This window comes from Suillus fuscotomentosus (genome assembly GCF_016647785.1).
Source record: "Suillus fuscotomentosus strain FC203 chromosome Unknown F5891scaffold_1, whole genome shotgun sequence".
In the NCBI taxonomy this organism is placed as follows: Eukaryota; Fungi; Basidiomycota; class Agaricomycetes; order Boletales; family Suillaceae; genus Suillus; species Suillus fuscotomentosus.
The window spans coordinates 353399-379010 of NW_024539513.1; the positions used below are offsets into that span (position 1 = coordinate 353399).

Genomic DNA, 25612 nt, shown 5'->3' on the forward strand with positions numbered 1-25612 from the left:
CTATTCCGACAAGAGAACTTATCTTCACTCGTGTACGGTTGGTCTATCTCGCCAGGACCAAGCTCTTCATCACTACTAGGATTTCGGTGCTGCATGTGCATTCAACGCTGTTATGCAAATCAGACATTCGACTATCACGTCCATCGTAAAATCGTATCTAGGCGTTATGTTAGATTAGTGTTATGCAACTTCATTCTTACTCACAAATCATCAGTGCACCTTAGGATCAATCACGTCTAGCTCCGAGGCCACAAACTAGAAAATATATAAATTGAAGTCAAAATTAGGTGCGCGTATCGCGGAGGTATAAAGTCTGGAATATCGAAGTCCTTGGCAACAGGTTGCGTGTGACCATGACTAAATGCTACATGCGAAGTCATCAAGAATGTCTTGATAAACAAGGTTGGAGAACGCACGAAAATGATCATATGCCAATATGCACAAACACTATGCGCTGGGCCAAGGGTATGTCCTTGTCACTAGCCAACAACTGGACCGCTCGGTGCAGCGCTCGAGCAGCTCATTTGGAATTCATTGTGCCGTCCTCGCGGATATTCTTGTAGAATACCTCGACTAAGCGCTGCGCAGTACTATCGTCGACCTTCCATAGTGTCCCAGCGACACTCTTGATCCCGGCGAATTACAGGCTAGCCGCTAGATGCATCACCTCGTCCGGAGTCTGATGGTTACTGACTGCGGTTTCACAAGTAGAAAGCAATGCTAATTCAGGCCGAGACAGATCCGTTTGCGCGATGTCGAGAAGTGTGAGCGGTTGACCGCGCATGAGAAGGGCCGACTCGAAAGGATCTTTGGTGTCTGTGTTCTGTGACACCCAAAATAGAGCCTAGGAATATCCTGCTGAATGCGCAGTGTTCTCGATTTCGTGGTATCAATACCGGTTATCTTGAAAAGTATCAGGAAAACCACCAGTTGCTTTTCTAACTTAACTTGTCACTTACATAATACCTGCAGGACGGACGAGCTTATTAGAGACAACTTACAGATGCAATGCGCTCATGCCATTCAATGACGGTCTGGGTGTGTTCTAGTGGTTAGATTCCTCACCCAAGACTGGAAGGGTATCGTTGAGTAGGTCCGACATCTGTCATGGGAAATCATGGGTACCACGTGCTGAGTGAAGGTAGATGGCACATACTGTTGATGATGACTTGTAGCATTTCACTGATAACGAGGTTTCAGCGACGAGATTTGACATATGACTGGGGGATGGACAGCTGAAAATAAGACGTGTCCTGGAAAGAAGAGCAGGGGATTCCACACTTGCGCAAGAATTCGCATATTGCCGCGAGGCACTGCACCCTTGGCATGCTTGGTTGCGCGAGAACGCACGGAACGGACAAGAAGCGTCCACACGGTCAATGAATTGACGAAGTACTTACTATGCATCAGTAGCCAATTGAAAATCGTTCATCTTTCATAGTCTCCACCGATTGCTGGGTTCTAATTGATAGAAACTCCCATAGCTGGAGTATCAATACTGTTTATCCCACATGCATGATTGCTCGGAAAGCTCACTAAAATTACCACTTGGCACCGTAAGGTTGTACTGTGCCGTCAACGACGCAGGTCAACGGCAGAAACCGTCCAAAAGGGCTGACATAATCACATCGGCACATTTTCGCAAGCGTTCAATTCCGTCCTAGTACGGCGAACCCAGTCATTCATTCCATCTTGTCATCCAATGCTTTCCCGTTCTCTCCGTGCTGCCAGGCTTGCAGACACTCGATTGGTTTTTCTAGGTGCATCACGATGGCAGAGGACATATGCAACACCGTCAGATCACAATGACAGCAAACCGCGGCGGAATGAAGAGGGCGAGGGAAATGTGCAGAAAGGCAAGGAGAAGGCTAATAATGGTGCAGCTAAAGAATCTGGAGATGGAGGCCCAGAAATTCCGAAGGGACTCGAGGGCTTTTTCAAGCGATATCAGCAGCAGACTTGGTCTCGTCAGTCCTCCGACGAAGACGAGACTCCACGACAGAAGTCACCACCACCACCACCAGGCGGTAATAATCCCAATAATGGATTTAATGTCAACCAACTTGCTCTCCTCGCCACATCCGCTGCTATCTTCTACGCTCTAACCAATTCTTCATCTTCGGGCTCACGAGAAATTACCTGGCAGGAGTTCCGCACCGCATTCCTCGATAAAGCTCTAGTTGACAAGCTTATTGTTATCAACCGGCAGAAAGTCCGCGTCAAATTACACTCCAATGCCACTGGCGCGATGTACCCCTCAGCATCTATCGGTGGAGATTACTATTTCTCAATAGGCAGCGTCGAGGCTTTTGAACGGAAGCTTGACGAGGCTCAGGCAGAGCTTGGTATACCCCCTCACGAGCGGATACCAGTCGCCTACCATGACGAGATATCTACCTTCAATACCGTTCTTAACTTCGCTCCCACTATTCTTTTCGCCGGTCTCCTTCTGTACATGTCGCGACGAGCTGGAGGTGGTGCAGGTGGTGGACCAGGTGGCATCTTCAGCATTGGAAAGAGCAAAGCCAAGCTTTTCAACAAGGACACAGATGTCAAAGTCAAGTTCAAGGATGTTGCGGGTATGGACGAAGCAAAGGAAGAGATCATGGAATTTGTGAAGTTTTTGAAGGAGCCCGCTAGATTTGAGAAGCTTGGTGCAAAGATACCTCGCGGAGCTATCTTATCGGGACCACCAGGAACAGGAAAAACCTTGCTAGCAAAAGCGACTGCTGGCGAGGCCTCTGTCCCCTTCCTGTCTGTGTCTGGTTCGGAGTTCGTCGAGATGTTCGTTGGTGTCGGTTCCTCCCGCGTCCGTGATCTGTTCGCGTCAGCAAAGAAGAACGCACCTTGCATTATTTTTATTGATGAAATTGATGCCATTGGAAAGGCCAGAGGCAAAGGAAGTAGCTTCGGTGGAAATGACGAGCGGGAGTCGACTCTCAATCAGTTATTGGTGGAGATGGACGGTTTCGGAACCCAGGAGCACGTTGTAGTACTCGCGGGCACCAATCGTCCAGATGTTCTGGATCCCGCTCTTATGCGTCCTGGACGTTTTGACCGTCACATAGCCATTGACCGTCCAGATGTCTCCGGCCGCAATGGGATCTTTAAGGTGCACCTCGGACCCCTCCGACTAGCACAGGAGCTCGATACGGACAAACTTGCCCAGAAGCTTGCCGTTCTTACCCCAGGTTTCTCAGGAGCTGACATCGCGAACGTCTGTAATGAAGCTGCTCTTCATGCCGCACGCAAGGGTCACGAGTCCGTCAAGGTGGATGACTTTGAGAGTGCAATTGAGCGCGTTATCGCAGGTCTGGAGCGCAAGAGCAGAGTTCTTAGTTCGGAGGAGAAGAAAACCGTTGCTTATCATGAGGCTGGTCACGCTGTCTGCGGCTGGTTCCTCGAACATGCCGACCCGCTTCTCAAAGTGAGCATTATCCCTCGTGGCGTTGGGGCCTTGGGGTATGCGCAAGTGAGTACAGATATTCTTTGACAGTCTCTGACAAATAATGATTTTATGTGCAGTACCTTCCTCCAGACCGCTACCTGCTCTCCACTCCGCAAATGTTGGACCGAATATGCATGACCCTCGGTGGCCGTGTATCGGAGGAGATTTTCTTCGGCCCTGAAAATATTACGACAGGTGCTCAGGATGATCTCCAAAAGATCACTCGCATGGCATTTGAAGCTTGCGCAAACTATGGCATGAATACTATCATTGGTCCCGTCAGTTATGGTGGTCGTGAGAGCCAGAAGGAAAGTTGGACGAAACCATTCAGTGAGAAGACGAGCGAAATGTTGGATTTCGAGGTGCGGAAAATGATCATGTAGGTGGATTCGTGTGATCTCTGCAACATTAACTAATAATAATATTTCAGTGGAGCACATCAGCGGACCACTGAGCTTCTGACACTCCACCGGGAGAACGTAGAGAAGGTCGCCCAACTTCTACTGAAGAAGGAAGTCATTACACGGTATGTTACGCAGTGTCATTTCAGCTGCCGTAAGCTGACGATTGTTTGTATAGTGAGGATATGATTGACCTCTTGGGTAAACGCCCGTTCGCCAATAAATCCGACGATATGGACAAGTGGCTAGATGATAACCGCGGTCATGAGCGCAGCGCTCCAGCACCGATTGAAGAATCCCCCCAGAGTGTTGTCGATCCAGCCCCTGCACCAGTTGCGACGTCGACGAAAATAGAAGACTACAAGTGGTAGTTCTTCTCTTGCACTGATACACTGGATTTTATTTCACTACGACTCGGGTTCTAGACGGCAACCACATATATGTTTTGTATTTTCATTACACGTGACGCTCGTGTTACCCTTCTACTTACCGTTCTCGATGCGTACTAAATAATATCTAAAGGGTATATCGGAATTGACTCCACTCATCACCCTTCTCGCGTCGTGCATCGTCGATTGTCTCAAATCGCCCATTCTTCAAGGCTAACTCGCTCATATCCCCCCCAGAGTTGTCACTGTCGATCACCTCATCGCGCTCTCCTCTGTCCCTTCGCTCATTCTCCCTACGCAACAGGAACATGAATGCTGCTGAACATAACCAACCAATTGAAATGTAGGCAAGCATGATGCCATGGCCAAGCCTATACCAAGGTGCATCCTGCGCACGATACTACGGGCCAATATAAGCTGGCAGTTAGTTTGAGCTAGTTTTGCGGACTCACAACGTTCGAAGAAACAGCTCCGTTCAAATTTGCCCTTTATCGGCGTCAATTACACTGCCCGGTTAATGTAAGGATCGACGTACCACCCGATAGCCATGGCAAGTGTGACACCTCGTTTAAATGAGCCCTCGACGTTGCTTGCCACCCATGCTCTGAAGTACGGTCAGTGAGAGAATTAAGAATAAAGCAACTAACGGACACCGAGTTCGCTGTTTCATGGCCGTGTCAGTTCCATGCTATCCGAGTGCGGAAGAGCATTAACACATACGGGCTGTAGGATATATAGCGCTGAGGATAAAATGTTCAGGCTAGTATTCGAGTCAGAGTGCATCTCGTGAGACTTACGATGAAGCTAGGAAGCATGCAAAATAAGACAATGCTGGAGTCCTGGATGTGATTAGTATGATATAACCAACCAGACCTGGAAGATATATAGCCTATGTTTCGTCATTGAAAGCTGAAAACACTTGCCCGTTCCGAATAGAATTCTACCGTGTACATGCCAGTGAGACTCAAAAGTTATTTGAAAATGATGTTGCGCACAAATTGATGTACCCTCTCTTCCCGAGGCGGTCACCGACTAATCCCACAATCACGGTCACTATACATGACCAGATGTATACGGGAACGGACAGCAGGTTCGCTGTTGTCGCTGTGTAACCTGGTACGATGGTCACGCGCTTTAGCAGGATAAACATTGACAGCACTCACCAAGCTGTCAGTTTCGGCAGTAAGGAAAGGAACATGAGAGATAATATCTGAACCTGTGAATAATTTACGAACCTCATCGATGATTGTCGGGGTGAATAAGGAAAACGCAAATAATGGACCATTACTGAGGACGTATTAGAGCAATCATAGGGTTATGAATCTTTGAACTAACTATCCCATATATATACCCACTATGTCCACTCAGTAACACTGACAACAATGGCATGAATGCACATACTTGCTAAATAGGTTTTCCAGTCCCTGAGGCTTTGCCAGATATATCGGGCTTGGAATGCCTCGCCGCCAGCGCTGAACTGCATGTCGTCCCTCAAACGTCTAATGACGAAAACCCCTGCGTTCATGTCAGTGTCGAGCAATTGTCTTGGAGATCCTCATTTCCTACATACTCTCTTCTTTGGTCAGGAACCCTGCTGTCTCAGGGAAATTCGAGACGACCCAATATGAAGCAACCGCACACAACACGGTGAGGAGTCCTTCGAGAATGAAGATCCAAGACCAGCCAGGCTTTCCTGCGACACCATTCATGTTGGATATAGCAGCAGCCAGGAGACCGCCTACGAACATAAGATGTTTCAAAAAACCTTGGATGTACTGGGAAGTACTCACTGAATGCTCCCGCTATAGTGGCAGAAGTGAAGAATGCTGCTATCCGTGTACCAAGCTCGGACCGCTTGTACCAGCTGCATGCGCGATATCAGCACGGCGAAGTGAGATTCTGAGGCACACAGATCATCAACATACCAAGATATATAAAATACAATTCCGGGGTATAAACCGGCCTCTGCCACTCCAAGCAGTACTCGCAAGGCTATAAATAGATATTGGGCTCGACAACGATTAGTTTTCAGAGTATACCAAGCTTACTGACGAGCCCTCCGTAGTTGTGCAGAAATCCATGGCACATCTTGTCTCGAGTGATTACATTGCGAAGATGTTAGAGAGCTTCTAACACGTACCATGACAATTCCCCAAACGAACATCATTGAAGAAAGCCATATCGAGGGTCGAACTCTTCTGAGGATTATATTGCTTGCAGGCTGCATAAGGTCAGTAAAACGAGCAAACATCGCATATATATTCCCCTTACCTCGAGTAATGCATACGGAAAGAAAAAGGCAGTAAGTGCAATGAGGTATTGCTTATCTGTGATGCCCAAGTCGGTCTCCATGTGGTATAACTGAAAACGAATCAGAGTCTTGGAGTTCAACTAGTTAGCTAGCTAGAAAACGTCACCTTCGCATTTCCTATACTTCCCCGATCCAAAAAGTTGAGAAAATAGAGGAGCCCCAACCAAGGCACGACTCGGATGTCGATCTTACGAAGGAGTCGTCTCTCGTCGACTTGACTAGTGTCGACATGGGCCTCATAGAGGTCGACCTTGTCTGTTGTCAATGGCACGACAGATCCTGAATGCGACATCAGACAAGAGGATGATGAACATAAGCATCAAACTGTCTTATCGCATAACAGTGCGCTCGGAACGCGGCAGCTATCATGGAGTCATGGGTAATCCTGAATGTGAGTATACATGCACTTGAATATCCTTCTCAGGCTGTCGGATTCCGACTACAGCATCCTGTGCAGCATCAAAGGAACGCTTTGCGATATTCATTAATCCCAACAACAGCTTCCAGCCCCCTAAGTACCTCCTTGAACCAATTCTTCACGTCCTCTGTATCAACCCCAGCAGCTCTTATAACTGTGCCTTTGCCATCATCCACGGGAGTCAGGGACCAAAGGAACCTCTCCGGGGTAGCACGCTTGAAAATAGAAATGGTGCGATATTTTGCCTGCAAGTCAGTCACGATACCATGCGTCTGGGGTCCGTAAAGAAGAAGCATGGCATAGCATGAATAGGGCGCAAGTCTATCTTTGAGCGTCCGAGGTGGTGAGCGGGTAGTAGGATTCGATAAGCAGGATTCGGACGCAGTTTGGGTATCATAGGACGAGTTATCTAGCAGTAAAACGTCCCGTGCGACGCGGCGGCCTTCTACGAAGACTTCATTAACGCTGTAATACCGAAGGAAATCCCAGTCCTCATCCATAGACCTGCGGCCCGAGGTGACCCAGTCCAGCAATACAATTGACGCACTCCCGGCAAGATGGAATGTTTGCATTTGGGTATAGGATGCAGAGCGGAAGCACGTCACGGGGTCGGGTAGGAGGAAGAGTGCGCTGTCTGGAGCTATGGTAACTTCCATAGATTGAGTTGTGACCGCTTGCAGACTCAGACCACCTGGAGTCGGTTGGGAAGAAGATGTTCGAAAACGCGTGGATGCTCTGTTTCCAGCACGCGTTTTGAAGACTTTGGTGGATCCCTGGCGGACGTGGTCTTAGATAGCCATCCTCATAGAATACACACCATCCGTCGCACCTGTGAGAGCAGTAAGAGTTTGCATTCTTTTCCTACTTCAACAACAAGTTGCATGCAGTCACCGCCAACCAGACCACCACCGTAGCTCATCACGTACACTATAGCAACCCCATGTTCTGTAACTCTGGGCGATAAGAGCTTGAGCGGATATGAAGACGAGAGCTTCGAAAAGACGACAGTTGATGAATGTAAATCACAGGTGATATGTCCAGTGCCCACAGGAATACTCTCCCCAGTCGTAGAGGACATTCGTCAGTTGACATGGAATGGCAGCGGCTAAAGTTGGAGAGCGATTACCCGGCTTATGAAGTTCGAACCTAAGGAAAACTAATTTATTGCCGACCTATTCACAATGTATTTGAACAGCGTATTCCATATTATCCCATACACATTGAGTCAAGACGAAACGTAAAGGAAAATCGAACGAGCGACGATAAAAGAATCAAGCAAAAGTAATAAGATAGGCGAACAAAGACGAATCGAATCGACGATACACAAACGATCCAGGGAGTGGCATGGAACAAATCCAATAATTTTGTACGGCAAATGTGAGAAACTCCGGAAAAGAATATGCGAATCAAAGACATGCATGGGGTCGTCGTGCGGTTCGATCAGGGGAGACTGGGGGACAGCTGGGGAACAGCATAAGGTACGAAAATAATATCAATACTTCCGGGTAGCCAGGGCACGGATTTCATACAGTTCTCGTCGATCAGGCGAACCAAAAGGATCCGTCTGCCGTGACGTTCGCCATCCTTTGATTTCTTGCCTGTGTCTTTCTTCTGCAGCACGACATATTTCCACGAAATTATCAGCCACGTCATAAACAATGGATGCCCTTGAACCACGATCGCTTTCCGACTCGGAATTTGTCCGTATTCGACTGCGTGCTGGGCTGGGGGCGGTGATGATGATAGCTGAATTCGTCGAGCAGCTTGTATCTGACATGGCGCCATTGGCGCAGCCTTGGCTGGCACGGATTGTGCCTCCCTTAGCTTCCCACGCATCCTCATCGTCCTCGTCATCTGCGAGATCGGCGAAAACATCTGGTTCTTCTTCATCGGGAGGTAATGTTGACACCCAGCACATCCGTGTGGGGTCGAAGATCATGTTGCCGACCTTGCGAGCACCGGCGGCAAAGGAACCTACTGGGGATCCAATGGATGACCCAGTGAGGTGTGTAATCAATGCAGGGCGTGTGGAAGTTCCGACGACTGTATCGAAATCACGGAGCACTTGATCATTTCCTTCCCAACGGAGGGTTGTCGGATTCCATTTCATCTCACCCACAACTGTGTTGACGTTCCCATGAACATCAAATTAGGAGTTACTAAGACTCTATCGTACCTTTTGGTCCGCTTGCACTGCCGAGGTGGCGGATCAGGGTAGGTTTTCTCCTTGTGTGGCCAAGCACAGGCGATGAGGCATCTTTCTTCTTCTTTATGGAAATCTCGGTGCCAGAAGCCTTTGGGAACTCAATGCGACTCGTGCGCCTCAAGGTGTTGGTGGCGGGTGCAAGTGCGCCAGACACATCTATAATAGGAAGGTATATGAGGAGGGCGAGCACACAAATACACGTGTTCTTACCTGGACTAGTGACATCCTTTCTTCCCTTCTTGCGCATCGTACCTGTCTCCTTATCTTTCTCCTTGTCGGAAGACTTTGACAAGTTGGCAACGGACCCACGATTTGTCGCCTTAGGTTGTACCCTAAATCTTCCCTCCTTATCTCGATCCGTCGGGAGGTCATCAAAGGCATCTAGTTCAGTGCCGTCACCATATGTGCGTTGTCGCTTTGGTCGGCGCAGAAGTTTAGGAGCTGATGTCGAAGGTACGAGTGGTGTCTGATTAGCACGACTACGTAATGATATTATTGAAGGAGGGCGAGGTGGTATTGGTGATGTCGCGCGATGCGAAGGCTGAAGTGTAGGGAGGGTAGTGACAGTGGCAGGTCCGGGGAAGACAGAGGACAAGGCAGGTCGCGACTTCATACGTATTGAAGTTGGCATAGTCAAGCGTAGTGCGGCAGGATTTGAAGAAGGGGTAGAGGGCCTCGTGGGTGGCACGATAAAGTCGAGGCCGTGGATACGACTGGCTGAACTCGTGTGTGACTTTGCACGTGAGGCAGCCGTGGGTGTCTCGTAGCGTGCAAGTTTACCCGATGATGGACCTGCAGTAACAACGATACCAGAGCCTGATGCCTGAGAGGTGCTGCATTCCATTAAGGAAGACAAAGAGGCTTTGCGGGTAAGCCCCTTGCGTTGTGTAGAGGGAGGGGTAGGGGGTTTAAGGCCAGAATGCGACTTTTGTCCTCGGAGACTGCCAGGTTTAGGGGATAAAAAGGTGTTTGTTGGAGGAGGAGGGGCGGCGGAAAGTGCTTCCTTATAAGTGAGAGCACGTGTACACAATGGGCGGGGTGGGGGTGAAGACGAAAGCTTAATGCGCTGTAACTGACGGGCAGATGATATAGGAGGATTTACAGGTGACTTTGCCCTGTCGGCCCTCATCCTTGAGGGCGGACGTATGGGCAAGAGTGCGCGAGCAGGAGCGCTTTTGCTACGATTGTAGCGCTGATTCTGCTTTGTGTTGACGAGCCTGCTTGGGCTGAAATCGTCATCATCCTCGATAAGGAGGCCCGTTTCAAAGTCATCCTCGGGGTCGGGGCTGGCAACCTTTATACGTGGATCAGTTATCAGGACCTGCTTCTTGAGTTCGAGCATCTTTTTAAGATGCTTTGCGCCCTGGCTGGACTCGAAGAGGCCGGAGGGGACAACTAGCCCCTCAAGCTCGCTCTCGTTTTCATCGCATTCACTTTCTTCTGTTTCGTGTAAGGAAAGGGAGGATACAGAATTTGATGACGAGGAAGCATCGGCGAGTCCAAGAGAGGAATATGCATCAGAGGATTGAGATGATGAAGTGTGATCACCCCATTCCAAAGAGTTCTTCGAAGAGCGATGGCTAAGCGAGAGAGGTGCGAGGGACAATTGTGTGAGGTCTGAAGGAAGTGCGAAGGCAGATTCGATGTCCTCGTCGATGGGAGAAGGAAGGGGCTTGGCAACAGCCATTTGAAGAGCAGCGACCTTTATAGTGGACACACCTTCATCTTCATCTTCGTCTTCTTCCTCCTGACAAGTGAGTGGAGGACGGATTGTGATCATGTTGCCAGAGACAATCCTTGAGAAGTGTGATCTGGCAGCCATGCTAGCGACGACGGCCTTTGCCTTTGCGCCGCCAGTTTTCCCGAAGTCCATTTCAATATCCCAATCCATAGCTTCATCTTCATCATCATCATCCTTGTCGGATTCAACGTCGAGAGAACGGATATGGTCGCCATCTGGTAGATCGAAGTCTTCATCTGGCCACTCTTCACGAGCGAGCGGTAGTAAGGGAGCTGGAATGGTGGACATGTTGGATTACAGTATTTGTTGTAAATAAACTATAGAGCCCCGTACGGGGCCGGCGAAGTAGAAGGTCAGTGATGTTTAATGGTAGGGAGCGTAATTGGAGAGAAGGGCGATTAGAAGATATACCGGCCAGATGATTTGGACGGGTGATATTCACATACGCGACCTATGAACGAACAATGGCCTTGGGTGACGACAACTGGTCAGTACCTGGCGTTTAACGAAAACCGAAGACGAGGGAGAATGTTTGTAACTATTTGTCATGCAATGTGGTGTCCTCGTCACAAATAAACCAAAACAATATCAAGGTCTTGGTTTATTTGCACACCGGGAATAGTACACTAGAATTAGCTAGTAAGGCATTAGTAGCCGCCTCTGCCTCGCCTCGTGTTCGATCTCATCCTCGGAACCATCCAGATCTTCGTTATCAGAACCGCGTTCATCTCCGCTAGTCATCCTTTCAACGTATTCATCAACACCTTTCCTCATCCGAATACCCCTTTCCGCCATAATGTCCACGAACCCATCAAGCTCGCGAGCACTAAACATAGAACGCAGTGGCCCAAAAGCCACCATGTATAAATCTGCATATCAATTTGAGCTTATAGTTTGATGAGCATCGCAGTATACTTACCTTTGGCAAGCGGACATTCATTCACTGCTCTGTAAAGCAGTTTCTTCGCCCTTTGCAATTCCTCAACCCGAATCTCAAATTCCAAAATGACGCGCCATAAAATAGCGCTTCCCGTCGTCCTGAAAATAATGTCAGCCCATGATAGCCGGAGAAGGATAATTGCACATACCTCTCACTCTCCACCGCCGCAGTAAGTCCGCTCCTCGTCCGTTCGATCTCACTCTGCCATCGCCCTTTCTCCCACCCAGCAACCCACACTTCTGCGATGCGCCGTGAAATGTTCTTTTCCCTTGGGCCTCCATCAGCCGTGCTTTGTCCAAGTTGTGCCCGTACACGACCCCAGATACCATACCCCTTCTCAGCCTCTAGAAACATTCCCAACACCAGGCTATTGTTCGGGTAAGTGTTGACAGCAATCTGTAATCGATCCCTCAGGACAGCTGGCGGAGTAGGACTTCGTAGCATGACCGAATGATTGTACAATAGTATAAGAGATGCTACCATCATGCTCTCTCTTGAATCAGAGCTCTCATTAACGCTCGTGTGAGAGTCAAATATCGTGAGTGCTCCGTCTTGAGATGAGGAGGTAAGCAGCTCGATTAAGGCTCGCAGTTTGATCCAACCCTCCCGGTCCTTCCACTGCTCGTGAGCGCAGCTAATCATATCATCGAGAGTGCGTTTTACACGAAGAATCATCATACCACCTGCACCCTCGATGTTGACTGAGCGCTGGATAACACGTAGTACCGCATTCCGGTCACCATTGAGCCATTCCATTTCAGCCCAATCCCACCATAACCGACCAACGAAAGGCTGGGTGGGTGGGTGCTGAGAGGCTACAAGTACCGTTTGATAGACCTTGCGGGCATCACCCACCCGCTCGCGCAAGCGCTCAAGACGTGCGTGGCTTGCCCAGTGCGGTAGAGAATCTCGTGCTGTCGATAAAAACGACCGCGAGAGCTTCAGAGCACTGGAGCGCCAGTATGAGTGCCATTGGCGCACACATAGAGACTTGGATCGCACCTTTTGATATCAAGAGCTGCCTCAAATGCTAATGCATAAATGCCCCACTCATGGTCCTCACTACCGCATCTGAGCTGCTTGAATACAGCTCGTACGAAATCCTGGTCGATCCCTTGCAGATCTACGGCAGTCCACATGCGCCACTTCTCTTGGCCTACCCACTCCAACGGTCCGAGGGTATCGCGACTCCACTCTTTGATCGGACCGAATGAACTAGAAAATTCTCGTTCTCTGCCTATGAGCGTGCCAGCATGAGAGTCAGCGATCAGCTGCCGCTGTCCTGCAGTAGCAGGAAAAATTGAGTCCAACCGCGAGAAAGAATAGAGGTAAGTGAGTGACCATCGATCATCCCAAGATCCCTGCGATAGCGTTTCTGCGAGGCTAGGAATATGCAAGCCCAGAACGGATAACCAGATTAGGCGGAACGCATTCTTGGCACCTTTCGTGCGGAGGGGCAATAACAGTGCCTTGATATCCGAAAGCAGAACTGTCGCGTATGGGTCAGAATGGCTCCTTGTGTCAACGGAGCGGGCGGGCACACGCGACGTGCAATCGGCGCGCGACTCATCGTAATGCCATTGGACATACGGATCTTTCGATTGGATATCACCGTCCATCTGGGGAATCGCCTCCAACGGGGAACTAGAATTCTCAGGTCTACCGCATGAGATCCAATGACCCCAACCTTTCGCTCCAGGCTCCCCGATGCGCGGTGCTTCGGACTCCCAAAATTCTTCGAGGGATTCCAGTTGCGATTCAAGGGGAAGTCCGTACAATGGTTGGGGCACCTCGAATGTTCTATCACAAGTGTGAAAATAGCACTCATTCAAAGTGGAATTCTACAGAACTCACAGTTCCGCTTGTGCCTGGAATAAGGCTGTAGTACGTTCATAGTAGCCTGAAACAGACCGATAAGGAATACAGATAATCAACGCGGTAGTAGTTCCGTACCTGCTTGTTGGAATGCGACTGCAACTCGCCATACGACTCGTAGTTTATCAATTTCACAGCTTTCAGAGCTACCGAGAGCGCTTAAGATGCGCGTCGCATCCATGACTGACGTGTCAGCTCCACCGGCAGCGGTACGAATGCGCCATTCAAGCCATTCCATCCAAATTTCAATTCCGCCAAGTTTGAGGGCTTCCTCCCACTCGGCCTTGGTTTTACTTTCGTGCCAAACTTCCTCTCCTGCCCTTAAGTAATTCAAGAATAGAATGCGAGATGACCGGTTGTGTGGATGGGAAGCACGAGCACGGGTAAGAATAGCAAGCGTTATCTCTGCCCGAGCCTTGGTCGCGTTTTTCGAGGTGACGGGAATGTTGGACAACGAGTGTCTCACGAGTGACAACCATGTTTCGACTGAAGATGGATCGGCAGCTAACTGCTGCTCGAGTGTCTTCAAAGATAACTGATGTGATGTGAGAATGGGTCCTGACTCATCACCTGAGCTGTCATCTGGAGTAGACGACTGAGAGTCTGAATCAAGGTGTTCTTGCTGCCTGGTTACAGAACGATAGTTTTCGGCAGCTTTGTAACCATGGTCGGAGGGCAGTCGCAAGAAACCGTCCACTTCTTCATATTTGTAACTATCCCCGGATCCAATAATGCGTCGAGACGGGGGTGCTGCCAACAATGTTGTCACGCTCAAGTCGGTCAGGGCGGGTTGCTAGAAACAAGGTCATTCGTGGACATCTGTTTGATGTAGGACTACGGTACCTTATGCCTCCTTCCTATGTTTATCTCTATACCCTTGCTTCCGCGATAGATAGTCCAGTCCCCATCAAGACCAAGAATACTTCTACCACCTTGTACATCATTTAGACATCAACAGGGCATCCGAGAGATGGCTTACGGTTTACAATATGGTACTTGGGAATATTCCCAGCGTGAATACCGCCGTAGGTAACATTTAGTTGGTCACCTTTCCGATCAGAGAAAAATACTGGGCGAGAATCCCATTGACTTTCTTGAGTATCACTCTCAGCAAGACGTCTATCCTCCTCGGCCTTGATTTTTCCATCATCCGGTATATTTACTCCCTTCCATGTATGTCCGTGTTGCCTGGGAAGCACCGGCTCGAGGTCGTGCTTCGCCGTCTTATGCTTTTTGTCCTTTCGAGACTTGTCTGCCAACTTCTTGCTGCCACGTCGGCTGTTGTCCTTTTTAACCATACTATCTTTCTCCCGAGCGTCTGTGGAGTTTTCATTTCGCGTCCGGTCCAGGGTATTCCTACTCGGACCAGGGTCAAGGTCTGGGAACGAGGCGAATGAGGGTGGAAATGACGAAAATGAGGGTGTGGACATTTCGAATGGACCTCAAGGCAGGAGCATCGAACAATTCGGTCGTTGTAGTCGAGTCAGCTGGGCCAATCTTCGTGGCTCGTGGTGCGCAAGGAGCTAGGTACTAATCACGGTGTTCTCAAATCCGTCCAGAACTTGATCTAACCGCTAACATAGATCTGTTTAAGTAAGCTGTGCTTTCGGACATTCCCGATGAGAAACCGAAACTTGCCCCTCACCTCGTTACTCGGAAATCTATTTATTTCAAAGTCAATTTCATTGCAAACTGTCACTTTAGCCTCATCTTTACGGTTCGCTCCAAGTAACTTCAACTTTGCAATGCGTCCCCTCACAGAAGACGAGAGCAAAGCAGTTTTCACAAAACTTGCAAACTACATCGTGCGTATAATCGCCTCTGTTTTGATACCCCTTCTTCACTGACCCTATAAAAATTAGGGAAAGAACCTCATCCACCTCATCGACCGCAAGGATGAGCCATATTGTTTCAGACTGCATAAAGATAGGGTCTACTATGTCTCAGAATCGTCGATGCGCATGAGCATATCGGTCGCTCGGCCAAACTTCGTCAGCGTTGGCACTTGCTTCGGAAAATTCAGTAAAAGTGGCAAGTTCAAGTTGCACATAACAGCGCTTGACCATATTGCACAATATGCAAAATATAAGGTGTGTTCTATGGACTTGCTGCCCTTCTGGTAGTTTTTGTAACGCAATTATTTACTTTGACGTCCGATAGGTTTGGATCAAACCAAACGGAGAGATGCCGTTTCTGTACGGTAATCATGTTGTGAAGGCGCATCTTGGCCGCATAACAGAAGATACTCCTGAACATCAAGGGGTGGTAGTCTTCAGTATGAATGATGTACCATTAGTACGTACTCTTTTCTGATGCCTTCGGCCCAGACTCATCATTTTGGCAGGGCTTTGGCGTCACAGCTCGGTCAACAGTAGATACCCGGAAACTAGACCCAACAGCCATAATTGTCTTTCATCAAGCGTAGGTTCTATTCATCATCACGTTTGCTGTGTCTTACGAAGCATCCTTTCCTAGTGATGTTGGTGAATACCTAAGAGACGAGGTAAGCTCATAAATGCTACGTCAAAAGCTTGTCATCTGTTTACATCGTTGCCTTAGGAAACCTTGTTTTGATCGCTCCAGTTTTCATTTCTCTTCCTTTCTTTTGGTATGGGAGGTTCATGGACCCACACATCTTAGATTAGCCGTTCACATGTCAGTGGTTTTGTAGTGCTTGGCCACGCGTAGACCGCATATCATCTCTTTACTCTGGTAAAAGTATCGTAGTTTCACCTTACGGAAGAAAGTTCTGACTATTTATCGAAGTAAAAGCCATATGTACGGATATGATCCTACATATTTACGTTGAGCGCTGAATGCTCGTCACAAGACGTGAAGTACATCATCGACCGCAGTAACACCATGTGCCCGAAATGTCCCGGTAAATGTGCAATGCCATCTCAAGACCTACGTTCGTTTCGTCCTCGAGGCCTCTATATATCATCGTAACAAACAAACGGGAAATATTCAGCCGTTTCTAGATCCCCCTCGCTGTCATATGCTGAATATGATACTAAGGAGACGCTTTTGAATGTCTCGTCATCACTGTCGTAGTTGGAGTCTCCTGTCATCGAATCGATGTCGGTGTGATCTATGCTTCCGAGCGATTCATGGCCAGCACATGCGGCCATGTCGTATATGTCCTGCATCATCTTGCACATGACTCTGGACCCCTGTAAAACGCCACTCCAAGGTCTCGCGGTGCTGCACCGAGTCAGGAGGGATGACGATGTGGAGGCGTAGCCTTGTAGTTCTGAACAGCGCCCGATTCAAAAGCCCAATGGCTTGGAGTTTCCGAAAGCACTGAGACTTCCATAACACCTGTGTGGCACTGGGGAGAGGTGCCACCAGATATCTATCCGCCGCAAAGTCTTGTGTAACAAAGCCCTCCCATATATAGGTGAGGAACAATGGTCTAGAAGACATCAGTGGACATTTTGCATGCCCAGATTCCCCAGAAGGGGCTCAAGGGCCGATTCTGTGAGTTCCGTCATACTATGTGAGAATATTGCAAGGTGTTCCAGCAGGGTAGCGGCCTATAACCGACTGAACACGTTTCAAACGCAGAAGAAGTTCAATGGCTCACTGTGTGCGGTTGAGGGGAGCAGTGATGGAAAGTCTTCCAAGTGTTTTTTGTGTGCAACCAAAAATTTGAGGTAAGTAGTGAGACTTGGGATGGTTTGAGTTGCCATTCATACCCGTGACACGGCGAAGGCAAGGCAGTTTCCACTTCAGAGCGATTGCATTAAGGAAGTCTAATCTGCAGTAGGAGAACCACGACACGGTAATCTAACATTCCTGGAGGTGTTCGAGGGGTAAAATATTGACACAATCCTTGTCGTAGGTATCAAGGACAAAAACAAGATGGTGAGATTTTTGCACTGCGGAAGGCATATAAAAATTACTGACAACCGCTCCTTTCCAACGTCGAGGTGGATTACTTTCGAGGGGTCATACTGGCGTATAGAGAATACCGATAGGTAGCTGACGCCCACTTTAATGATAATCGCGTAGCATTTGGGCTCATCCCCAAGATGCGTTGCAGGTACCGGGACATTACATGGCAAGACATTGATGACCATAATCATCTCGTCAAGTTGCGTATTGCACTGCAAAGTACTGGGGAGTACATTCCGATGCGGCGAAGATGTATTTCTCCGTATAACGGAGGGGTGCTGATCTCCTGCCAAAATTTGCAGGCAGGAACTAAAGTTCTCTTTGTTCGCTGCGCCAGCCAAGGATGCATTTAGAAAGACTATCCAATAATATTTCTGGAGGTGGCTGCTTGAATGTCAGTGGCCTGCTACCCTCTGAATCACTAGCATCAGAGTGTTCTCCCTACAAGTCGATCCTATCAATAGCTTGCCCAGGTGGGTAGCGGAAGGTAGACAGACTGGTCACGAGTCTGAGCGGAAGGGCTCGCTCTGAAAGTCGGTGAGAAGTGCCTTGCAAATGATTCGGACAGACTCATTTTATGGGCACGATGACACTACAATAAATATTTCATACATGCCTCAGATCAGTAAACATGATTCTTGAGAAGAAAGAAATGGTATGAAAACATACGGGTTTCTGGGCTGTACGGTCACTGGTCGGGGACCGTCTCCAACCTGTGACGGTATATTAGGATGGATGTTTGGAGATGATGGAGGTGCAGCAATTAAACTTCTAGCCTTCAAAGACTGACTCATGCTGAACTAAATATTCGAGTTGATTATAAGGTTTGATCACAACTTCACAACACTTGATGTAATCACACGCAGGTGGTATGCACGTGGCGTACTTTGCAGAGTGTAGCAAGTACTACTAACTCGAGGCCCCAAGGTCGTTCATCATATCCTCATTACCACCATGGTCTCCACTGAGTCGTCATATACTCGCTGGGAAACTCTCAAAGACCAGGAAATTACAGTCAGCGATGTTCAGGACACTCTTGTCCCAGCCAACGATGACCTGTGGGTGGCAGCTGCCTGCGTCGACCGGTTCGTGAGCGACGAAGTAGTTCAACGTTCCCTCATCGAGCTTGGAATCACTCGAACGAGCGCAGCAGTGCAGAGGTGCAAAGAGGTCCTTCTCCTACCCTCTAGGGCTTCTGGAAGTTCTGACGCTGTAAATGAGCCTAAAGAACTGCTTAGCGCGTACTTCACTGACACACCTGAAGATGCTCAACTGTGTCTCATTCGGACTGCTCTACTTGCACGCCTCGACAGACTGAATTCCTTCGCCGAGATCTATAAGGAGCTTCTGGCGAAGAAGAGAGACGAGGAAGACAATCCAGGCATCGATGAAGAATGGGAGGATGACCCTTGGAAAGAGGAAGTGGAAGCTTCTATCATTGCTCACGCAGCAACTCCTGTTCAACCTCCTATACCGCTACAGGACTTTTTGACAGAGGACTTTTTGGATATGGCATGCTTCTATGCATCACAAGAGTGTTTCGGCGCTGTACGAACACTTCTAACGTATCACCGCTCGTGTCTGTGGCCATCCCGCTTCACCATTCTGGAAAGCATACCGTGTCACTCTAACCCTTCCGACTACCATGACGTTCTTCCAGCCTATGATGTGGCCACAGACAAAGAGCTCGCAAGCCCGTTACACAAATGGCGGACAGAAGAAGATTGGGTAGAGTCAAGAGAGGTTCAAGCGGCTCTTGCACAAATGAAGCTCTCAGCTGAATTCGAAGCCCTGCATCGCTCTTCAGCCAACGTTACTTCTCAAGAAGGTCAGCTGCTGTCTGCACAGCAACTGACTGGTTGGTACCGGAGACGTGTCGACCAGGTCATATCATCGACAGGGATGCTAGACATAGCACTTTCCCTTGTGCAGCATGGTGGCTCGCTAGGCATCCCAGACCTTGACGAGCTAGGAGAAGATCTGAGCTTGATGACCCGGTTGGTTTACGACATTCCTCAGGCGTGGGCTCAAGATGATGAGGATTGGACTTTAGCGCGCTGGCGTAGCATGGAACCGTCCCAAGTCGTGGGTGCATACCTAGCTCATTCAACAACAGACACCGTAGCTAAGGATATCTCGCGGTTCATCATGCCCTATCTCTTCGTTTTGGAGTCGCGGTCGGAACGAGCTGGTCAGCCTGACCCAGACCTTCCTGACCGTCTTCTTCATAATTACATTCTTGGTGCACCGTTGGATATTGTCGCGGCAGTCAGTGAAGCCTCCAAACCGACTTTACTTCCACCACAAAGGGTCATCAAGAATGATGAGGACGTTGCACGGCTTGCTCTGGCTTGCCTTTACGGCAGCAACAGCCTCACCGAGTGGGTCACAATGAGCCGAATTTTTGAGTGCCTTCCCGCATGGGACATTGGCCCAAGTCCCGAAGACCAAGCAGATGAAGCAGATGCTACGATCGTTTCTCTTGGGGAATTCGTGACGCCATCTACAGCGCACCCTCGGTGTAGCGCTGCAGATCTACTTTTTTTCTTCAAGCCTCTTCCAGTCGCCTCGCTTTCGCGTGCCCTTGATATTCTTGACGTCCATCTTGAATCCGGAGAGATATTTGCGCGGTGGAACGTTCCCGCACCATTACGCTGGTTCCTCCAGAGCGCAGGCAATGCCACAGAACAGCGTGCTTGGGCCAACAGGATGGCTCGTCGTACTGGTACCACCGCCGACAAACTTGGCGAGATGGAGGACTGGGAATGGTTGCTTGATGACATGCTAAAACTTTGTGGAAGGAATGAATCTGGTGTACCAAGTGCCTTTGGACTTTTGACGGAAGAAGAGGTGTCATCCATATTTTTCAGCGGGCTTCTGAGCTCTGGTCGTGAGTATACCAGCTTTTGGTCTTGACTCGATGCTCAACCGTCAATCAGGATTTGATATCGCCAAAGACCTTATTCATTCCAAGCACAGCAAGCTAGCCCTTAAATCCTCCAAAATTGAAGATCTCTGCCTTGCCGCGTCTCGCGAGTTTTATGATAACGCAAGCTCCGCTAATTACAAAGTTGGCGACATGAAGCTTGCCTATGACTGGTGAGCTCTCATAATGCCGGAGGATACCAGGTACTCATATACTCCCTTTAGCTTGGACGTTCCTGCGCCATCTCAACAGTTAACAAAGGAGCGAGATTTCATCGAAGCCACATCCCGCCTCTCTTCATTCAATGTCATGTCTCGACCAGGAATTTCCATTTTACCCATTGAGATACGACTCACTAAAGACCGCCTGTCCCTGATCTCCCGGGTCCTTTCGAGCAATGCAGACGCCTATAAGCATACACAAGTAATGCTTGACCTCCTTCACAAACTCGGGTTCCGAGACGACGTTGTTGCAGAGGTGAAGACTCTCGCAATGATATCTGACGCCGCATTACAAGCGGAGGATTTTACTCGGGCTTTTGACACGAACCAAAAGATGATCGACGTAGTGTTCAAGCTTCGCTCAGCTATTCCATCATCAGGGTCAGAGGACCCACGACTCCAGGAGGCCAGCGAAGTTTGCTGGCTCGCCTGCTTCCAGCTTGGGCGGCATCCAGAATTCCCGGACGTTGAACAGAAGCTCACGCTTATGGGTCGTGCGCTGGAGCTGTGCCCGGCAGACAAACTGAACGATATTTTGATTCCTTGGCGGCGAATGGAACAAGAGGATTTGGAGGTGCGCAAGGAACGGCTTGCTGATCATTCCCCTCGTCCGAAACCTGCTACTACAAAACCTGTCTCTTCCCTGCAATCACGCTTAAAAAATCTCCATGTTCCCACAACTCCCCTTCTTAATGCCGAGGATGCGGCTGCCCTCGCTGGTCGAGCCTTCAGCCGCGTGGCATCTAATTTCCCCTTCAGAGTTGGTGGACGCGAGCGTTCGGAGAGTCGCGAGGGTCAAGCCAGGTCGGGAAGTCGCGACGAAAGCCACCGTAGGCTGGATGGTGAAGACGTCTCCCAACAAGCAAGTCGAGTGCTTCAACGAGGCCTTGGCTGGCTGTTGGGGGCAGACGACGAGAGCTGAGGTGGTCGAACTCTTATATACATGCATAGGACTTTTGGACAGCTAGACTGTTTCCATATATCACATACATCTGCTTGCGAGAAAACATAACTAACAGTATACAGTACTCAAAGAGATATGCCGATTGAGAGGTATATGTGAACTGGAGGAACAAATCAAAGGTATCAACAATGAACGACAATGGGGAAGGCGCCAGAAAGAATGTGGTAAGTTACTGATAAGTTTATAAGATGAATAGAATTATACCTAATTAGCGACGGGGGAGGAAAAACAAGAAGTTATACATAAAGACAAGAGCTAGATGGATAGTGTAAGCCCAGATATCAAAACGCACACAATCGACTGATTAGCAGTCATATTTAATGTGGCCCAAACAAGAAATAATGAGTGACGAGTACCATGGTAGCAATCCAACCTTCCTAGATAAGTGACTGGGGTAGTCGTGGTGATTGGCAGACGCCAGCCTAGATCCTGCTGACGAAGCGAGTGGTATCGCCCGTGCGTCCTCTAGGTCTGTCGACAACACCAATTTTCTTCGTTTCTGCATTAGAAGCTTCACGCTCCTTTCTGAGATCACCCCTACCGCAGTGTTCGCAATATCCTTTGTCTTCATTCACAGCATGGAGGTCCTCGATTTCAGCTTGCAGGTCCTTCACTTGAACTTGCAGTTCCCAGATCTGGCGTTGCCAGGCCTTCTTCGACGCTATCATCTGCTCTTGCAAAGTCTTGATTACGAGGGACTGTTCCACTGGCGATGATTTATCATCGCTGGGTCGCGACAATCCAGGAGTGAAGGGCGAGAGCGCTGTCACTGAACTGATCGTAGATGTCGGCGTGTCCAGTTCGAGTTCTGGCGCATGCTCTACCTCTGGGATGGCAACAATGTCAGCAAATTGAGAGCTGAACGTCGTAGACATTGGGCGTAGTTTGAGAGCTTGAAAGTCAATGGCCCCAAGCTGAGGACGCCCAGGTGTTCTGTTCCCAGACTGGGGTGACTGAGCCTGGTCTGTGGGTCGAGGTTCAGCGCAGATTGGAGAGCGATTTGATGCGCCAGTGGATATGTACAATGAAGGTGGGACGCGCTTCAGCGAAGGTGAGGACAACTTTGGGGAAAACTCCTGTTCGGCATCCGATGAAGACTCGTTGAGGGCAGTGCTGCTCCCGGTATCTGAGCTTAAGGACGACAAGCGAGGTGGGATTGTCGGAAGCGACGATTTGCTACCTTCGTTCCCTGCGTGAGGGTAGTCTGAGTAAACACCATGTAAAGGCGGAACTGGGGGCGGCGGACTCCTCCCCTTGTCGCGACATTTCTCCCGCTCACGCCCGTTAAAGAGTCTCATAAACCCGCTTTTCTTGTGTTTCAGGGTTTGTCCGCTGGAATTAGCGACATCGGGTTCTGAACCCCGTCGCTCAGGCTTACTATGGAAAGACGCCGCAACAACTGAATGAAGGACACCTTTGGCACGAGCGCCAGCACTAGTGGAGCGAGCACGAACCCGCTTGAAGTTGCCAGTAGCGGAAGTCTCAGTACTCGCTATACTGGCAGAGTCGTCTGGCTCAGGAAAAGGAACGCGCGAAGTAGTCTCATGGACCTGAGAGGGGGACGAAACCATGGCATTGGCGGTAGCACTGCGGGTCCTTTCTCTCGCTTGTGCCTCCTGCAGCGATATCAAAGTGACAGTTGGAGAGGGATAAGCATTCCAACCTGGGACACCTTCAATTACGGGTGGGGGTTGAAAAGACGGTAAGTTGGTGCTCTGATCGCATTGCGCGGAATTGAGGTCGTTGGAGTGGAGGACTGTGATGGGAGGAGAAATATCTTTGCCATGAACGCGCATGCCTGTGGAAGGGATGTGATCTCGTGATGGTATGGATGAGGCAGAGGTGTCTGGTGTTATAGTAGATGAGAAAGCACCGGACCGCGAACTTAGTGAGTCAATTACGGTGGCGGCCGAATCACATCGCGAGACATGTCCAAAGGCAGAACGGAACTGAGCAGGTCTAGGAGGGGTATAAGAAGCCACCAAATCAGGGTTGGCATAGGGATGTACGAAGTCCTCGTGAGACAGGCGACATTGGGAAGTCTGAAACGACGAGACAGTATCACTACGTTCGTGACCTCGTGTAACCTCCGAAGCTGGAGAGTATGGTGCGGGTGTATCTTGTGTGGAGGACGACGGCCGAGAAATGTGTCCCATCTCTCGCAAGGAACTAGTGGCAGACTGTGTTTCTTCTGGCGTATGTTCGTCATAGTGAGTTGTGGGTGGATAGTTTGTGGTGCGGGGAAGAGAAAAATTGTGGCGATTTCTTAGCGAAGGGGCAGGAAACCGTTGAGAGGTGGGAACAGTCAAAGAGGAGGTCGAGAGTGATTCTTGGGCCAGGGTGCTGAATGTTGGGGGTCAAAACGTCACACACTAAGAGAGACAAACACGTACTATAAGGCACCCCGCGAGTTAGAATGATTACCCGCAATAATTTCAAAAGAACCATTGGACTGAAGCTGAGAACGGGTTGACTCGGCGCTGGGTCTGGCGGAGGAACTCTTGCCAAAGTGCCGCATGAGATCAGCCTTCGTAGCCTTACTTTTGACTTTCTTGCCAAACGCAATGGACATGGCACTATGATCCGAGTCGTTCTCGTCAATGGTGTCTTCTCCAGTTTCCCAAGGAGCTCGAGAGTGAAACCGTATCTTTGGGCCCTGAACGCTGATCCTATGGGAGGAATCATCATCTTCGTCGTCATTCTCCGTGTCGTCAGTTGCATCTGCAGTGTTAATTAAAACACTCGCAGCGTCCTCATCATCAAGGTCCAAGCTACTCGCTGCATGATCATCAAGGTAGTCGGAGTTGGACACGGATAACCGACGCTGGCTGGAGGTGTCTGGTCCATCATAACAATATGAACTAATATTCGGTTCGATATCCCTGCTGTCTGGAGAGAAGTAAGCGTGACTGTAGACTGATGGGGAATCGGGAAATTCGGATATTGAGGAAAAATGGGTGTGATGAGGAGCATAGGAGCGGGCGCTTCGAAGGTCGTCTTGAGGGTCCCATGGAGAATGGACGGACCTCAACATGACCGCAGAACTTGGTCCAAGGTAAGATATGCTTCCAACTTGGTTCTAACACATTATGAAATATAAATAATCCCACGTATCAAAAACAAAGTCATTCGCTTTACAAAATTAATTTTATTAAACTATCCTCCGATGGTACGTACAGGGCCTCGATCGGTACGCGAGAGTACGCATCAACCAAGAAAAAAAACATAACTTAAGTAACTTCGAGAACAATTCACCTTGGAGACTCATCATTAAATTAACTTACGTAATACTTCACCCCACCATCCTAATATGGACATGAACGTCTTCATCATACCACAATGGAGTCAGAAGAGCTTGTCCCTCTCACTTCCTCATCACATGGACGTGTCTCTGGGAAATCATGGAAGGCACAAAAATCAGCTACCTTGTACGTACCATAATTCACTCAATCTGGACAAAACATCATTCCGCAACTAGTCGAACGCAATGCTCTGCCGGACACAGGTCCAACTTTGAGGAACGAATGAAGAAGACTACAAAAACCAACGCCGCAAAGAAGTTGGAAACTGAGCTCAAAAATGAGAAAAATGCTGAGAAGCAACGGTGAGCGATAATCTGTGCATCGTGTTGGGGATCACATCTAATCCTGTGGCGTAGGAGACGAGAAATCACCCTCGAGAGGAAAAACGCAGCGGAGGAGCGGCGCAGACTGGAAGAAGACAAAGCAAAGGTACATCCAGGTCCTGTATCCCCCTTTCAATACTGATTGTAAACAAGATGGGAGCTAGAAAGACCGCGAGGCTACGACGAAAAGCAGGACGCACAAAAAAGATTCATGGTTAACCACTGCTAGAGATATTGTATTAGAGCATGC

The 25612-nt window shown here is 49.1% G+C and overlaps 9 protein-coding genes across 9 annotated transcripts; 4 read left to right on the forward strand and 5 right to left on the reverse strand.

The window, feature by feature from the left end:
- Positions 1 to 1515: 1515 nt before the first annotated feature.
- Positions 1516 to 4293, forward strand: F5891DRAFT_4861 (ATP-dependent metallopeptidase Hfl). Its single transcript, XM_041372005.1, has 4 exons — positions 1516 to 3472; positions 3526 to 3827; positions 3879 to 3974; positions 4028 to 4293. Exons 1-4 carry the CDS (start codon positions 1703 to 1705, stop codon positions 4218 to 4220), a joined length of 2361 nt encoding a protein of 786 aa, XP_041233799.1. The 5' UTR covers positions 1516 to 1702; the 3' UTR covers positions 4221 to 4293.
- Positions 4293 to 6924, reverse strand: F5891DRAFT_4990 (MFS general substrate transporter). Its single transcript, XM_041372034.1, has 19 exons — positions 6656 to 6924; positions 6510 to 6599; positions 6379 to 6459; positions 6287 to 6326; positions 6164 to 6230; positions 6029 to 6102; positions 5809 to 5976; positions 5640 to 5753; positions 5574 to 5592; positions 5474 to 5525; positions 5402 to 5405; positions 5234 to 5351; positions 5162 to 5178; positions 5036 to 5111; positions 4959 to 4978; positions 4890 to 4899; positions 4774 to 4842; positions 4691 to 4724; positions 4293 to 4638 (listed from the first exon to the last, which is right to left on the reverse strand). Exons 1-19 carry the CDS (start codon positions 6839 to 6841, stop codon positions 4366 to 4368), a joined length of 1512 nt encoding a protein of 503 aa, XP_041233800.1. The 5' UTR covers positions 6842 to 6924; the 3' UTR covers positions 4293 to 4365.
- On the reverse strand, positions 6800 to 8102 carry F5891DRAFT_5204 (UreD urease accessory protein-domain-containing protein). The gene is made up of 2 exons (XM_041372121.1): positions 7797 to 8102; positions 6800 to 7740 (listed from the first exon to the last, which is right to left on the reverse strand). The coding sequence occupies exons 1-2, from the start codon at positions 8043 to 8045 to the stop codon at positions 7009 to 7011; spliced, it is 981 nt and encodes a 326-aa protein (XP_041233801.1). The 5' UTR covers positions 8046 to 8102; the 3' UTR covers positions 6800 to 7008.
- Positions 8103 to 8114: 12 nt separating this feature from the next.
- On the reverse strand, positions 8115 to 11439 carry F5891DRAFT_992151 (uncharacterized protein). The gene is made up of 3 exons (XM_041378164.1): positions 9384 to 11439; positions 9144 to 9329; positions 8115 to 9088 (listed from the first exon to the last, which is right to left on the reverse strand). The coding sequence occupies exons 1-3, from the start codon at positions 11200 to 11202 to the stop codon at positions 8460 to 8462; spliced, it is 2634 nt and encodes an 877-aa protein (XP_041233802.1). The 5' UTR covers positions 11203 to 11439; the 3' UTR covers positions 8115 to 8459.
- Positions 11440 to 15159, reverse strand: F5891DRAFT_1097551 (NRDE-2, necessary for RNA interference-domain-containing protein; the record flags this gene model as incomplete). The annotated part of the gene is made up of 8 exons (XM_041363529.1): positions 11440 to 11783; positions 11834 to 11952; positions 12003 to 12803; positions 12857 to 13654; positions 13709 to 13754; positions 13808 to 14522; positions 14573 to 14661; positions 14709 to 15159. The coding sequence occupies 8 exons, from the start codon at positions 15157 to 15159 to the stop codon at positions 11551 to 11553; spliced, it is 3252 nt and encodes a 1083-aa protein (XP_041233803.1). The 3' UTR covers positions 11440 to 11550.
- Positions 15160 to 15474: 315 nt separating this feature from the next.
- Positions 15475 to 16303, forward strand: F5891DRAFT_1124082 (uncharacterized protein; the record flags this gene model as incomplete). Its single annotated transcript, XM_041363857.1, has 6 exons — positions 15475 to 15534; positions 15592 to 15819; positions 15890 to 16024; positions 16074 to 16150; positions 16205 to 16232; positions 16289 to 16303. 6 exons carry the CDS (start codon positions 15475 to 15477, stop codon positions 16301 to 16303), a joined length of 543 nt encoding a protein of 180 aa, XP_041233804.1.
- Positions 16304 to 18580: 2277 nt separating this feature from the next.
- On the forward strand, positions 18581 to 21927 carry F5891DRAFT_1204739 (secretory pathway protein Sec39-domain-containing protein; the record flags this gene model as incomplete). Its single annotated transcript, XM_041369011.1, has 3 exons — positions 18581 to 20516; positions 20566 to 20725; positions 20777 to 21927. 3 exons carry the CDS (start codon positions 18581 to 18583, stop codon positions 21693 to 21695), a joined length of 3015 nt encoding a protein of 1004 aa, XP_041233805.1. The 3' UTR covers positions 21696 to 21927.
- Positions 21722 to 24829, reverse strand: F5891DRAFT_1097559 (uncharacterized protein). The gene is made up of 2 exons (XM_041363530.1): positions 24131 to 24829; positions 21722 to 24080 (listed from the first exon to the last, which is right to left on the reverse strand). The coding sequence occupies exons 1-2, from the start codon at positions 24769 to 24771 to the stop codon at positions 22160 to 22162; spliced, it is 2562 nt and encodes an 853-aa protein (XP_041233806.1). The 5' UTR covers positions 24772 to 24829; the 3' UTR covers positions 21722 to 22159.
- Positions 24830 to 25076: 247 nt separating this feature from the next.
- Positions 25077 to 25581, forward strand: F5891DRAFT_1179743 (uncharacterized protein; the record flags this gene model as incomplete). The annotated part of the gene is made up of 4 exons (XM_041365828.1): positions 25077 to 25165; positions 25216 to 25341; positions 25396 to 25468; positions 25516 to 25581. 4 exons carry the CDS (start codon positions 25077 to 25079, stop codon positions 25579 to 25581), a joined length of 354 nt encoding a protein of 117 aa, XP_041233807.1.
- Between the last annotated feature and the right edge of the window lie 31 nt (positions 25582 to 25612).